The sequence below is a fragment of the Arachis ipaensis genome, chromosome B05 (assembly GCF_000816755.2).
Source record: "Arachis ipaensis cultivar K30076 chromosome B05, Araip1.1, whole genome shotgun sequence".
NCBI lineage: Eukaryota > Viridiplantae > Streptophyta > Magnoliopsida > Fabales > Fabaceae > Arachis > Arachis ipaensis.
Genome location: NC_029789.2, coordinates 114,104,996 through 114,121,623, shown reverse-complemented (window position 1 = coordinate 114,121,623; position 16,628 = coordinate 114,104,996). Strand labels below are relative to the sequence as shown.

The following is a 16,628-nucleotide window of genomic DNA, read 5'->3' as shown; positions in this document are numbered from 1 at the left end:
CACGGGAATGGGTAGACGAAGAAGATGGAAGTGCCCGTGGCAAAAGAAAACCTGGTCTGGCTACAAAGGAGTCTAATAGGTGGGACGACAAAGGCGATTGACTATAAGTCGCTGAAGGCTATGATTGAAAGGAATTCGCCGCAGGTGGTGGAAGTACGAGAACTCGGAGTGTATAAAGCAATCCTAACTTTTGATAGCATTCTAAGTGCCGAAGAAGCCTACACGTTCAAATTGAACAATATATTGAGTTCTTCCATAGCGTGTGGAGATGGGATGAAGAGGAACGGAGTGAAACTCGAAGGGTGTGGATAGAGTGTTTTGGTATTCCTTTGCACATGTGGTCAACGGAGACGTTCAAGCTGATAGAAAGTCAATGGGGAGAAGTAGTAGGATTTGATGAAGCCACAAAATCATGTATCTCGTTCAGTGTGGGACAGGTACAAATTGACACTTGTATCATGGACATAATTAATGAATGGATTCACATTACAGTTGGTACTAGCGGTTTCAATGTCCTAGTTAAAGAGGTCGGTTATAAGAGCTATGGGGCACATTGCAAGTCTGATGATATGAATAAACCTTGCGCCTCAAGAGCATGCGATATTCTGGGTGCAAGAAGTTCGAATGTGATAGTGCCAGTGAGAAACAGAGATCCGGTAGCTGAGATGGCAATGGTGGTGCCAAGGGAAGAAGAAGATGATAGGGATAGATTGGTAATTCCCGAAAATATTTTGAATGAATGGAATTATTGCAATTTATTTCACATTCAAAATTCAATGGGAACTGATGATTCTGCTGTTAATAGGAGTGCTAATTTAAAGGGATTCTATGATTTGGCTAACGATTCTGAATTAGATAAAACGTTAACTTGGAATTATGATACTGCTGGGCTGACTAAAGGAAGCCCTTGGAGGAAGAATTCTGCCCAAAAAAGGCCTCAATGCTAGCCCAATAAGGTCCCATTCATGACTTATGCGGAAGTAGGGAGATTGGGCTACCACAACCTTGGCCCGTGTAATGTTGAAGTAGGAACAGGCGGGTTGCTGCTGGGTCCGGGTCGGGTTGGCCCATCTGGCTACACTCCAAACGCTGCTGAGTCAGGCGCCGCTGCTGGAGACCCTGTCGAAGAGGAGGACTTGGATGCAGTCAGCGCAGTGGATCCTCGAAGCGGGGGCAACCACCGAGCTGGCGAGAAAAAAAGCGGCTGGAACGAACACGACGATGCAGGTCCGGTGAAGGAAAATTGGGCGGCTGGACGGGAGGAAGACGTCTGAGCTGTAGCGTGAGAAGGGGTCCGCATGGATCGCGTCGCTGCAGGCATTGTAGCGGGCAAGCATGCGACTGAAATACAGCAAGCAGGCGGCAAAGCTATGCATCCATTACACCATGGAAACTCTTTGCCAGCGAAGGTACGGATTGATGCCGCCAGTAAGGAGGTGGGCAATGGGTACACCAAGGAGACGGATATGGTGCTGGGAGAGGATGTCCAGGGCTTGAGGGCTGGGCAAATTGAAAATGATGAAGACTCACCAATAGGGAATGACATGACACTGGCTTGTGCTAGGCTGGACAAAGGAAGTGGTGAAAATGGGGAGGGGGGACAGTGATAATAGAGCTGGAGAGCAGGTTGCTGAGAATAGGGGCGAGAATTGTGATGACTTTGGCCCTGTACAACATGCGAATTGCGGTACGAACGAGATGGACAGAAATGAACAGATGCTCGAAAATAAAAGGGCATGGGAACTGGCAGTTGAATCCGGAGTAGTGCAGTACAACGAAGATGATGATATAATGGCGATTTTACAAGAACAGAATGAAGCACTAGCTTAAAAGAGGAAGTTGGCAAAGCAAAAAGAAAAGGCTCGAAGATGCAGACCGAAAAAATTAAAAAAGGTGTGTAATAATGTTTCATTATGTTTTTTAGTTCTTGGAATATTAGGGGGTTAGGAGGAGTTGGAAAGTTGAGTATGGTTAAAGAGTTGAAAAAGAAACAGAAACTGAATATGTTGGGTCTGGTTGAGTCTAAAATGTAAGTTGTGACTAAGTTTGACGTAATATGGATCTGGGGGAGCGATGCTGTGGGGTGGGAGTTTGTAGAGTCGGACGGAACGTCCGGGGGCCTCCTGTTAATATGGGATGACATGATGTTCAGGATGAATAACTGTTATAAAGGGGAGAGATGGTTATGTGTAGAAGAAGTCCTTTTGAAAAATGAATTCCGTTGTGCTTTCTGTTTGGTATATGGTGCTCATAATAGAACAGGAAAACTTGCTGTATGGGAGGAACTGAGCTTTGTAGCTGGCTTATGCCAAGTCCCGCTATGCTATATGGGTGACTTTAATGAAGTCATTCATGTTGAAGAGAGGAAAGGTCAGGACAGATTAACCGATTCAGCAGAAGATTTCAAGAGCTGGGTTCAAGATATGCAGTTAGTGGACTTACCTTTGAGTGATCGCAAATATACATGGTTTAGTGGCCGCTCTTGCAGTCGTATTGATAGAGTCCTAGTCAGTGTTGAATGGACAGAGGAGTTTCCAGAGGTTCGATTAAAAGGGGGTTCAAGAGGGCTATCAGATCACTGTGCAATTATAGTTCAGAATACCATGTACAGAGGTGGTCTGCGTCCTTTTCGAAGCTTAGATGCCTAGTTTACACATGAAGATTTCCTAAGAATGGTCAGAGAGGAATGGAGGAATCTTGGTGAGGTGCAATTCACGGACAAACTGAAGGCTCTTATGGTACCTTTGGGAAGATGGCATAAGGACAAGTTTGGTGACATGGATAAGAAAATTTAGCAATTTGAGGTGGAGCTCAGGAAGATAGATGAGCTGGCTGGAAATGGAGTTTATGATGATATAACAGAAGCTAGAAGAAAGGCATTAGTAAGCTACTGCAAACAGTGGTATGTGAGAAAAGAGATACACTAGAAGCAGATATCACGCTCCAAGCATGCGAAGGATATGGATAAAGACACTAGGTACTTTCATAACTTAGCATCGGCAAGAAGAAGGAACAACATAATTGACGCCCTGCTAATTAATGGAAGGTTGATAAGAAATCAAGCTTGGATCAAGATTGCTATTAGATATTTTTATAAGAGTTATACCACCAGGAGAGGTCACCGGTGGTGGGTTTTTGAGACGGACTGGTAAACAGGATTGATGAAGAGGAGTCGATAGCTTTGGAGAGATTACCGACATTAGAGGAGATTAGAGAGGCCATTTGGGATTGCGAGTCATCCAAGGCACCAGGAAGTGATGGGTATAACATGAATTTCGTCAAGAAGTGCTGGGATGAGATTGGTGCAGAGTTTAGCAAAGCAGTTCTGGATTTCTTTCAATCTTTAAGGTTGCCATCTGATTCCAATATTACTTGGGTAGCCCTTGCACCTAAGTATACTGGAGCCAAGGAGATCAAGGACCTCCGGCCGATCAGCATGGTAGGTTGCGTTTACAAAGTGATTTCAAAAGTGATGGTTAGGAGAATGAGAACAGTCATGCCAGGTCTAGTCGGGGAGACTCAGAGCGCCTTTGTGAAGGGTGGCAAGATACATGATGGGACACTTATTGCCTGCGAGACAGTGCAATGGTTGAAGATGAAAAAAAAATCGGCAATCATCAAACTAGACTTTCAAAAGGCTTATGATTGGGTTAAATGGAGCTTTGTGGACATCGTGCTACAGAAGATGGGGTTTGGCTGGAGGTGGAGGGAGTGGGTTAAGGAGTGTGTTGGCACAGCATCCATGTTGATTCTGGTAAATGGCTCTCCATCTAAACCGTTTAAGATGGAGAGGGATTTAAGACAAGGTGATCCACTATCTCTGTTTGTGTTTGTTCTAGTGGTTGATGTTCTGCATAGGATGGTAGGGGAGGCAGTCAGGAACAGACATATTGTGCCGCTTCTAGTTGGTAAGGACAATATAGAGCTGTCACACCTCCAGTTCGCAGATGACACTATATTGTTCTGTCCACCAGAAGAGGAGACCATCAGAAACTATGCTAGGCTGCTAAGGTGCTTTGAGGTGATGTCGGGGCTAACCATTAACTTTGATAAATCAAGTTTAATCCCAATCAACTGTGAACAGCAGTGGACGCACAACATGTGTAACTTGTTGGGGTGCAAGGAGGCCTGCCTCCCAGTCAAATATCTTGGCATTTCTCTAGGAGCGAATCCAAGACTAGTCAGGACCTGGAAACCGATAATTGACAAGGTAGAGGAGAAGCTCAACCTGTGGAAAGCAAAGGTCCTTAATAAGGCGGGTAAGCTGGTCCTAATTAAATCTGTGTTAAATAGCTTGCCGGTGTACTACCTGAGTCTATATAAGATGCCAAAGGCAGTGGCAGAAAAGTTGATATCACTGCAGAGGAGGTTCCTGTGGAGTAAGGAGGAAGGCAGGAATGGTTTGGCGCTTGTTAAGTGGGAGGTGGTTTAAGCCCCTAAAAAATTGGGTGGATTGGGGATAGGTGATGTCGTGGTTAGAAACTCCGCACTACTATTTAAGTGGTGGTGGCGCTTTTCAAAAGAAGAATGCCCACTTTGGAAGAAGATTGTCCTGCTATGATTTGAATCCCAGTGTGATGTTATCAGCTCAAACATTACCTACTAGAGGGGGTCCATGGAAGGATATCTGTCAGCTACAATTCAGGGATAATGGTGTGAAAGATAAGGTGATTGCGGGATTGTCTATGGAGGTGGGTGACGGAAGGAGGACTCGATTTTGGGAAGATGTCTGGTTACAAAGTGGTCCGTTACAGATGAGTTTTCTGAGGCTTTTCTCCATTTCAAACCAAAAAAAGATCGGTCATAGGGGATTGTAGGTTTTGGGATGGGTTAGAGTGGATTTGGAATTTCCAGTGGAGGCGAGAGTTATACCAGTGGGAGTTGGATCTAGTGGTTCAATTGCATGAGACCCTAAGACCTGTAAAGCTGGCACATGATAAGCCGGACATAATTTTTTGGAAATTTGACAAGGAAGGTATATTCTCAACTAACTCTTTTGTGCAGGTAGTTCAATCAGAATCTCTTCGGGAGGATATAACCAGCTACAGTTTCACAAGAACCTTATGGAAAGGTTTGGTGCCACCATGATTGGAGTTATTTATCTGGTTTACACTGATAGGAAGAGTGAATACTAAAGAAAGACTGCTTAGATTGGGAATTACGGGTCAAGGTGATAACATATGCATTTTGTGTAATAAAGAAGTGGAAATTATTCATCACTTGTTCCTGGGTTGTGAGTTTTCTTGGCAGGTGTGGTGTCAATGGCTATCTGAATTAAGGAGATTGTGGGTTGTTCCGGGATCACTAAAAGAACACTTTGAGAGTTGGATAGGTGCTGCTAATAAGAAGGTAGAGCGTAACAAATGGCTTTTGTGCTTCTTTTCAGTTATTTGAAACATTCGGCTAGAGAGGAACATGCGGATCTTTAATAACAAGGAAGGGAGTACAGAGGAGGTATTTCAGAAATCTTTAAACAGTGTTAGAGAATGGAGTAGTTTAGATCCTTTTTGTTGTTGATGGCTATGCCGGAGATGACATTAAGGAAGTTTTATTTCCTACTTGTTCATATCGTTGTGTCAGTTTGCTTGTCGCTCCACTCTTCGTGTTGAGCTCTCTTGTTAAAAAAATGATAATACAATAAGAACACCAAACATGCAATACTCATTGAATAATTTGTGAACGAAGTATAAAAAAAAACCAAGAAATACTGAGTATACCTGTGTAACGGAGAAATATGGGCAAAGCATAAAATTGAGAGGGGTTAAACGCACATACGATGAGGACCAAAATGGCGGCGATGGTCATGAAGGCTAGTTGGGGTTTTGACTCCATTCCAAAGGCAAAAAGAGTAGAAAGGTGCTGGGAGAACATGAAACGAACGAATGTGATTGCTTTTTGGGTTTTTTTTATACAACCATAAAACGATGACGTTTCTTCCAAAGCGGGCTGGGTCGAGTTTCTGGTTATAATCTATTAATATAATTGTTTTATTTTAATAATGAAGCGGGGATCAGCATTAACATTGTTCAAGTTTTAACTTACATTTCATGTTTTGGAACTATTTGTATAACAAATAACTACATTAATTTTAGTTGCTGGTAGGGTGTTTAATAAAATTAAAATACTAATTATATTTTCTTAATAATAATTGGTATATTAAAGGTGTATGAATGTCTTATAGAAGATAATTTAACAGTTGTAATTGTTTAGATTGGCCCTTGTCTCAATTGGCTTCAAACATAAACCAATCATAAGTCGAGCCAGAAAAATTCTAATTCATTTAAGTTATAGATAGACACAAGTTGGTACAACTAATGACATTAATACCACATTACACATGGTTGAGACATTGCAATACCGCATGAGCTTGTAGAGGCATTGCTAAAATAAAAAAATTACCAATTAAACATCTTACATACGTAATATAGAAACAAATATAGTAGTTTCATCATTAATAGGGACGCAGAAACGAACTACACTTCCACATTTTAGGCTATAGTCAACTGAAAATTTTCTCCAACCCCTGGTAAGAAAGGCTTCTGATGACCTGAGGCTCCTCCATCGAAGCTTCATGATGATTGGTAGCTTGTGTAACTCTCTAACGCAACGAAATCAGGCCTCGAAGGAAATGCAAGCAAAGAGAAAGCAGATAGAAGTAGCTGCCAAATGAAAGTGACATAAAATGGTGGGCTATTAAATACTTAGATGCAAGGAAATTGACTTCATTCAATATGAGCAAGGATAATATTTATGAATTGCAGAGACCTACCATAGAATAGTGTTTTGACTGGTACTCAGATATCACCCTGACAACTGAATAAAAGTCTTGCATGATTGGGGAACGCGGTGGCGAAATGCCATTGTTACGATTCAGGGGTGGAGGGCTCTGACCATTTGGAAACCCTGCATTCTCATTTGAAACAACCTCAGCACTAATGTTACAATTATCACTGGTTTCTTCGGCCACTACAGAGGATATATTTTTTGTCTGTGGGACATCTAAAAATGGAGACTCCGGGAATGGAAGAAGTGAAATGATTGGTCTTATTGGATCCAGTTGGTCGTCTTGATCCTCGTTATTGACACTGGGTTCCAGCTGATTAAAGTAAGGTTCAAGACCATAATATGTGGAAGGGTCAATGCAGGTCAACAGATTCAACACAGATTCTGGAAGATGTTGGAGTTGGTCAGTGGCATCATCCCACTTGGAATTATCCATAGCTGCATAAGGTTGTTGGTATCCTATATGTGAAACTTGGACAGGTTCAAAATTTTCAAGCGGCGGAGTTGCATTAGTCTCATCGTCAGATAGTTCTATGATTCCTGGAACAGGTATTGATGGTTTGATGTCCACACTCAGCTTCAACGGTGGGTAGCACAGCTCTTTGGTCTGCATGTTGTGGTCCTTCACTTCAACAATGAGAAATCTGTCTTGGCCAACGTAACAGACACTCAACCAACCTTCATCTTTAAGGCCATAAATAGCGCCAAGGTTATTGTAGCCGGTAACAATTATAGCAGTTTGATGGCACTTCTCAATGACCAGGTCAACTTCATTGCCAGCAGAATCATAAAATGTCATCAAGTTTGGTAGTGCATCTTTAAATCTCCTATAGAATGTCGAAGGAATTTCACCCATCTCCTTCAAAAGAGAAGGTATCAAGTATTAAATGTATGATATAATATGACGCTAGTCAAAATAAGCTTGATACAAAAAATAAAAAATTTTGTCTATTCAGTGAGTTAGCTACATACTAAGTTGGGGTTGATCTCCATATAAAAGTATCTTCCTTGATAGTAAGAGCTGAGGCTATCCATGTTGTCTGAAACTCAACGTATGGCATGGTCAACAAATGAAATTTGAATAACTGATTGGTTGTCATCACAATAAAAGAAGATTTTAAAATCAAAAGAACATTGAATATAAATTAACTCAAAAGAATATAAGAAATGTTTGAAAAAGAAAGTTATATTATCATCAACGTTATCATCAATGTTAATAATTTCCTGAAGAAGAAAGACCGAAGAAGAAAACCTTATTGAAAGGAAATCAATCCAAAAACAAAGCCCTTTTGAGTGATATTTCAGAAGTGATCTCTTATCTCTATTATGTTGTATATGTAGCTACTTATAGCTACTTGTGATATATGGTATGATGATATCATGATGAATTGCAGTGATGGTGATGCTACAATGAAAAGTTACATGGCCATGCTTCATATAAATGAATAGTAACTAATATTATTAATTAATAACTCTGTATCTTAAAGTACTGATAACTTGTTATTCTTATTATTTTTTTCACATAAATTTCATTGCACACAGTGACACAAATCGAACTTTTAATTATAAGCTTGAGAAGCCTAATTACATACCAACTCTATGCTAGGTTTAGATAAGAACTTTAGTAATTAGTTCTGATCTAGTTTCTTAATCTTATCCCTACCAAATTATTAAATTCCACCTATATAACTTAAATAATGGGACAAAATTAACACTTGAATTAGGCTCAAATTCTGTCTAATAAGCTAATAAGCTAATGGGTCAACATAAGCATAGAATTAATCATTATTATTGATACAAAGTATACCTGATATTTAATAGAGGAAAAAATAAATATATAGAATTTATCAGTTATCATCATATATTATAATATGATAAAGACTCACCTAATATGATAAAGACTCACCGATTTTTGAAATTGAAATGACCACACAGAAATTAGAATGAGTATGTCAGAAAATTGTTTGTCTCGATGTATATGTATGATAGCAAGTCAAACAATATGCACTGGTGTGTATACATGTAATGTAAAGCAAGGTGGGAAAAAGATGCAGCAGGGATATTCTTGTAATAAGGCACACAGCAAAAATTTGAATGAGCCTAGGAGTTGCCAGGTGGAAAATTCAGTACTGAATGATCCTTCTTTTAAAGGATTGTTATAGGATCTTGCATTGTGATTTCTCATACTCATCACAAGGTATGTAAGATAAGAAAATTTTTACATGTTCCATTCACTTTATTGGAACAGTTAGTGTCCAATATGGAAGGATAGCCAGTTAAAATTTTACCTCGTAGCATGTGGTGCAGTGCAATATATAAAAAATCTCTGGCTAGGCAATAAAATTACGGAAATGTCAGTGAACACAAAGCCGCTTTATGCATAATTGTTGAAGCTAGTATGAAGGCAGCTACAGCCAAATAGGGTATAAATGGCTTGAAGTTGATGGGCTGTTTGTGTAGCGACTCTCACATACTAACAAAAATTGGAAGTGTGACCACTGACCAGTAAATGGCATTTGGAAATTTGGATTATGCTGGAAAGTTTGATGACTAAATAATAACAATAGAGGTATGGGTGCAATATTAATAATACTTGTTCATAATTTGTTGGGCCTTGGAGATTAACATTATTGATCAGGTTGAAGCTTTATTTGACCTACAACATGAACCAATTAACAAGCTGGTGTTTAGTAAAACAAGTAAATTAATTTTTCAAAAGAAAAAAAAATGAATAAAATTAATCCTTCTAGAAAAAGAATAAGATTAACGTATTATAGAGACCATCACACCAAGCAATTGAACTCAATTATTGATATAGATAGAGACCAATAAACAATTCATGCGTAAGTAATAAAAATTTTAATTGATTGATGTAACAGCCCAGACCACCCGCTAGCATGATATTGTCCGCTTTGGCACACAAGGCCTCATGGTTTTGCCTTTGACGATAGGGATGCTAGCCGAAGCCCCCCTCACACTCACTCGTCAAAACGCGTCATGCTATGGAGAGGTATCCACACCCTTATAAGGCATGCTTCGTTCTCCTCCCCAATCGATGTGGGACCTTACAATCCACCCCCCTAAGGGAGCTCAGTGTCCTCGCTGGCACATCGATCCAAGCTTCAGCTCTGATACCATCTGTAACAGTCCAGATCACCCGCTAGCATGATATTGTCCACTTTGGCACACAAGGCCTCACGGTTTTGCCTTTGACGATAGGGATGCTAGTCAAAGTTCTCCACACTCACTCGTCAAAACGCGTCATGCTAGGAAGAGGTATCTACACCCTTATAAAGCATGCTTCGTTCCCCTCTCCAACCGATGTGGGACCTTACAATCCACCCCCCTAAGGGAGCTCAGCGCCCTCGCTGGCACATCGATCCGGGATCCGACTCTAATACCATCTGTCACAGCCCATATCACCTGCTAGCACGATATTTTTCGCTTTGGCACACAATGCCTCATGGTTTTGCCTTTGACGATAGGGAGAGGTATCCACATCTTTATAAGGCATACTTCGTTCTCCTCCCCAACTGATGTGGGACCTTACAATAATTACTTAATATTGTAATATACAATTCACGATGTAATAATTCCATTTTTCATGCGAAAAAAAAAATTACCTTCATGCCAACAGAAAGACTCCATCTACAGGAACAGGTGTGGGACTCGGAGCTAGCCAAGGCATTTGCTTCCATGCTTAGATGTGCAATAACACTAGTGGACCATCCATCTCCTTCATATCATAACGCGAGACCCAACATAATATAGATATGCCAAACATGCTGATCCTCAACTGTAAGACCTGATTTCTGAAAAATTTCTTAACAGGGACAAGTACTTGCAACTCACCATCGACGTCAACTTGTCAAGAAACAAAGTGGTACCAATCAAGCAAAATATATGACATCAAACATAGCGTTGCACAGACTCTGGAGTGTCCAACGCCTCCGCATCATGGATTTGTTTGATCCATGACAACTTGATCGCATTAGATACATGATCGTTTCCATCTGGCATTATTTCAGACTATCGGTTCATCGATTTTTCAGTCAAACCGACCGATTTGGTCCGATTCTTACAATTATGCTCACAGGTGTCTGCATCAAGCTCTTTTTGCAGCTCATGGGAAGCTTGGGTGCAGGAGAATCAACGACCAGCAGGCCCAATCACGCGCCTGCTTCTCACTTTGTGCGTGGTGCCGACGTCAGGTGTTGCTCCATGGTTTGTAGGACGCATGTCGAAGCAGTATCATTTCGCTGGTTCGGTGATGCCATGCGTTAGTTTCTCATTCTATACGAGAAGTCATGGCTCACCACCCACCCGTTCGACTTCTGTCATTTGCACTGCAGAAGGAAAAACAGAAACAAAATATAGTCGATGATGCATGAGACCCACGTTGATACCCATTCCATTGAGGACATCCTCGACAATCCTTGTCACCTGGTAATGATATACACGCTGTGTGTGAAGTCTATTTAAAACTTCATCAGCATTTTGATATCGTCGAACGAGATAAGGAATATTTTCTTCCCTTTCAGGATTGTTAAATACATTCTCCTCATTATATCCTATGTTCTCCTGGTCTACTAACAAATCTTGGGGAATAGGCTGCCCCTCATCATAATCGACAATTCGAGCAATTCTCTCGACTTGTTTAACCAGTCCATCATATTTTGACTCATTGTCAGCCAGGATAGGATTCAGAATAGTAGTCATCTGGTAAGTTAACAGGTTGACTAAATCATGATGGCTTTTGTCAATATATTGTTGAAACTCAGCCATCGATCCTGAATTATTCGACGAGGAGCCCACTTGGTAATTGATGCGCATAAACGTGTTATGCTACGATTTAGGAAATTGCACGATCGGCAAAATTCCTTCCGGCAAGTGCACCGGTTATCATCGTCAAGTAAAAACTCACAATAGAGTGAGGTCGAATCCCACAAGGATTGGTTGAGTGAGCAATTCGGATTAGAAGTGTGTTCTAGTAATCTCGATTAACGTCGGGATATGAAAAAGAAGGTTGGTTAGAAACCATACCTGCCACATTTCCATATCTGACTGGAAATGTGTAACTGCTCATAGGAGGCGTACAGCCAGGAGGAAGGCCAAATGGAGGCCAACCTACAGTTATTTGTGGTTGATTCTGCACTGGGGTGATCCTAGGGCGTGGATTTTGCCCACTACCATCAACACTTGCAATAATAACTGCAATATTCTCCCCAGAATTATACTCTGCATGTGAAATCAAATTTGCAGAAGTTTGTGTAGCAGTTATTGGGGCATTATTACTTATTTCTGCATTGCCATTTAAAACTTTGACAGACATGGTAATAATTATACCACTTCTTAATCGCATGCATCAAATATCAACACTACATGCATAATGCAACAGTTGAAAGCAACAAATTTTGACACAAATAAATTTTAAAACTGTCCTACCGGGCGTGCCAATTTGTTTTGTCGATTTTTAGCAAAATCGAGAGTGGTTCATATCTAGTGGTCTGGAAGCGAAACATACTTCTCTTTGTGAGTACCAGTTTTATTTGCATCAAAATCCATGTCTTTGACAATGACGAAGAAGAAGGAAACCAAGCTTTGCAAAAATTCGAAATGAACAATAAAATTTAAATGACTTGAATAAAAAGGGAAATAAAATTACAAAAAGGAAAAGTGTTTGGAAAAGTAAAGGGCAAATTAAAAAGTAAAGACTGGAAAGGGTAAAAGTTGCTGAATTTAAAGGAATCGAAATGACATTGCAAAGAAGATAAATTGCATGAAAAGGAAAGTTGCCAGGAATTTAAATGAAAAGTAAAGACATGGAAGGAACTCTTCAAAGAAAAAGACTCTTGATTGACTCAGAAAGTCACTGGGGATGTGAGTGAGTGTGAGTGTTTTCTCTGAAAAGATTCCAACCTTTGTTCTTTCGATCTTTCACGTATTTATAGAAGTCTTCAATCAAATTCAGATATAACTTCCACGTACGTTAATCCTTGAATAACTGTTCCCGCTCTCCTTGAGTGTCGTCTGTAACTGCCACTAACCATCTTCACTTATTAACTTTTTCACTTCTTCGATTGCTTCACTCTTTCTTGATGAGTCTTAGTCGATCAAAATCCTCTCCTTCATCGATTGACCATCTTCGATGAATCCTATGTAGTTAATCTTCACTTCTTTTTTCAACTAACAAATTATTTTAGAGATTGAAACTTTTGCCTTTGATTCGGTTTTCTGTCTACCATCTTCGACACCAGTAACCTCTTCTTCGATCCACTGACCTCCGTCGAGTCTGCCTCTTCGATTTGCATATTTGCGTCAATCGATTAATAGAGAGTACCTAACGGAGTACCTCATTGGCTCCCATCCAAAGTTAATTCTAACATGTATTTGGAGGTTGATCGAAATATTTTTTGGTACTTGGGAATGATTGAAGCCTATTCTTGTCGAACATTGGCTTGTCAAAGAGTTCAATAATATCTTTATCGAAAATATTATTTTCGATATAACAAACCCATCTATCGGAAATATTACTCCAACATCTTTGCCATTTCCAACTCAATTCAGTGCATCAAAACATAACTCATCTGGTGTTGGTGGCTCTTCTAACCCACCCTCTCAGACTCCGATACAATCTAGTCCAAATTCGTAATATTCAGATTTTTCCAGCCCTCGTGGATTAGATGCTATCGACCTCAATGATGATGATATTGAGGATCGGAGGCAAGATAGTATTCAACACTGGCATTGCAAAGAGGATGAGATGATGATCAGTGCATGGTTAAATATTTCAACTGACCCTATAGTTGGTACCGATCAAAAGGGTGAAAATTTTGGAGTCAAATTCACAGCTACTGTGTAGAATTTTGCTCCGACATGACAAGGGGGTAGTTGCATGTAAGAAATGATGGTATAAGATCAACAAGGCTGTTGCACAATTTGCTGGTTGCTACGATCAAGCTAGTCGAAACATAAGGAGTGGTTCGAACGCTGATGATATAAAGGAGTTGGCCTATAAACTTTATTCCACAAATTATGGTCAAAAATTCACTTTTGAGAGGCATTGGAACATGCTTCATTTGGAGCAAAAATGGAGAAGCCAACTACCTACACAGAGTGGAGGCTCAAAGAGAACCAATGTTAGTGCAACTGGAGCATACTCATCCTCATCAAACCCAGATACACCGTTGGCAGACGAACCCAGTGTGGACTCTCCCGTTCGCCCACAACGATCAAAGAAGAGCAAGCAAAAAGGTAAAGGAAAAGCACAAATGTCTGAAGATCTTAGCGAAAAGAAATCATCGATTATTAAAAAACTATCTCTCATGGAAGATATTAAGAATGTTAGAGAAAAGGAACTAATGGATAGGGAAAAAGAAAGAAGAGAGGAGAGGGCACATAGAGCAAAGATTATGGCAATGAAAGAAAAGGAGTTACAAATTCAAGCGGAAATGACAGAACAAGAATTACAAACTCAAGCGGCAATGAAAGAACAGGAATTACAAACTCAGAGGTATATTAAAGAAATGGAGATAAATGCAAAAGAAAGGAAAATGGAAAGGATGGCTAAGGAAATTGAAAGGAAAATGGATATGCAAATACTTAATGCTGACACGTCTACAATGAGTGAAAAACGACGAGCTCTTCATGAGATTGCATGTGAGAAAATAATTGCGAAGTGGTTTACTTAATAATTCCTTGTATTTGTAGAGTTACGTAGTATGTTCTTATTTTTATTGCGTATTACTGGTATGTAATGTAGTATGTTTTATTCATTTCTGATGTAACTTTTCAAATTAGTCAATGTTATTGTGCCGTTATTGTTCATGAAAGTGACCGTTAAGTAGTCGTTGCAAAACTAGCCATTAAGTAGCCGTTGTAAAACTAGCGGTTGTAAAGTAGGTAGTTGTTGCAGACACACTTATAAATATTGACTATCAATGACTATACAACTCCATTTCAGCTCTTTCTCACCTCGAAAGAGTACTAAAAATTACATTTCAAGATATGGCTAGAAATTTTGATGATATGTTTAATGAGGCTTTGTATGGCAAAAGAAGACGGCAAGATAACATACTCATAGATAATTGGATTGATGAGTGTTTATTCAAAGATTTAGAAGAAGAAGATATCGATAGAAGCTCTATCCCAACTCCTCATAGATGGATCAACAGAGATCGAGAAGCAGGACATGATCGCCTTTCCCAAGATTACTTTGCAGATGAACTGGTGTATAATGCTGACATTTTTCGACGGAGATTTCGAATGAGAAGACATGTGTTCCTTCGGATAGTAGACGCTCTCTCAAACGTCTATCCATATTTCCAACAGAGGGTTGATGCAACTAGAAGAAAAGGCTTGTCACCACTCCCAAAATGCACCGCTGCGATATGGATGTTAGCATATGGCATAGCAGCTGATGCTGTTGATGATTATGTGCGCATAGGCGAGAGCACTACAATTGAATGCTTGGAAAAATTTGTTGAAGGTGTCATTTCGGTGTTCGAGGATGAATACTTGCGAAAACCAAATCCAAATGATGTACGATGCCTGCTACAAATGGCGGAGGGTTGTGGCTTTCCTGGCATGTTGGGTAGCACTGACTGCATGCATTTGGGAATGGAAAAATTGTCCAAAGGCGTGGAAAGGTATGTACATGAGTGGTTATCGTGGGGTTGCAACCATAGTACTTGAGGTTGTAGCATCTTCAGACTTTTGGATATGGCATGCGTTCTTTGGAGTTTCTGGTTCAAATAACGTTATCAATGTGTTAGATCGTTCTCCAATGTTTGATGATATTCTAAATGACCGTGCTCCAGAGGTAAATTATACTACTAGTGGTAATAATTATACTATGGGATACTATTTAGCAGATGGTATTTATCCTGAATAGGCCACATTTGTCAAATCAATCTCAAAGCCAAAAGAGGAGAAACGCAAGTTATTTGCACAATACCAAGAAAGACAAAGAAAAGATGGAGCGAGCATTCGGAGTGTTGCAAGCACGCTTTGCAATTATACGTGGTTCAGCTCTCTTTTGGAAAAAGAAAAAGCTTGCCAATATAATAAGAGCTTGTATTATATTACATAATATAATTGTTGAGGATGAAAGAGACACTTATGCAGGAAATTTTGCTCAAGGCTTAGAGTATGACGATGTCAAAAATGGCTTATCACAACCTCAGTTGGGAAAGGAAGATTTTGCACTATACCATCAATTTCTCCAAAGAAATGCCCAACTTCGAAATAGGCAGCAACATAGACAATTGAAAGAGGACTTAAGTGAACACATATGACAATTTCACAATGCTTGTGGTCAACTATAGAGCTTAATTATGATTTTCTTTGTATTGAGTAATTTTACAAATTAGTGTAATATCAAATTATATATTATGTATTATTGTTATATATGAATTTTTTTAATATTAATATCTTTTAATAGTGAATTATTTTTAAATTTATAAATTTAAATAATATTATTAAAAAAATAATTATATTAATTTTAAGTATTTTAATTAATTAATTTAGTGGGACCACAATAGAAACTAAAGTTAGTTTCTCTTAATAGAAAAGAGAAAAATACTTTAAATTTCTATTTACTGTTTATGACGCAAAAACTGATGTGGAATTACTTTTTATAACACGTAGGTCATAAACAAAGACTGAAATGAATTATTCAGTGAAGATGGTCTAAACACTTGCCTGTGGGCCATCAAGTAGTGTCTGATACCCATCAGCATTAATTACACGACCCTCTAGCGGTGGAGTGCTATATATATATACACTTGCATACATAAGCCTCAATGCCTCATCTAAAAATTTTTTTTTTTTTTTTTTTTGGAGAC

The 16,628-nt window shown here is 39.5% G+C and overlaps 1 protein-coding gene and 1 long non-coding RNA gene across 2 annotated transcripts in view; both read right to left on the bottom strand.

Moving 5' to 3' along the window:
- LOC110272264 overlaps window positions 1–5,887 on the bottom strand; it is a 9,052-nt gene extending 3,165 nt beyond the window's left edge. The window contains exon 1 of the long non-coding RNA XR_002363390.1: window positions 5,718–5,887. This is a non-coding gene — a long non-coding RNA (uncharacterized LOC110272264). The remainder of the gene's footprint in view (window positions 1–5,717) is intronic.
- On the bottom strand, window positions 6,468–8,199 carry LOC107641999. The gene is made up of 4 exons (XM_016345339.2): window positions 8,007–8,199; window positions 7,756–7,822; window positions 6,770–7,642; window positions 6,468–6,659 (listed from the first exon to the last, which is right to left on the bottom strand). The coding sequence occupies exons 2-4, from the start codon at window positions 7,816–7,818 to the stop codon at window positions 6,570–6,572; spliced, it is 1,026 nt and encodes a 341-aa protein (XP_016200825.2). The 5' UTR covers window positions 7,819–7,822; window positions 8,007–8,199; the 3' UTR covers window positions 6,468–6,569.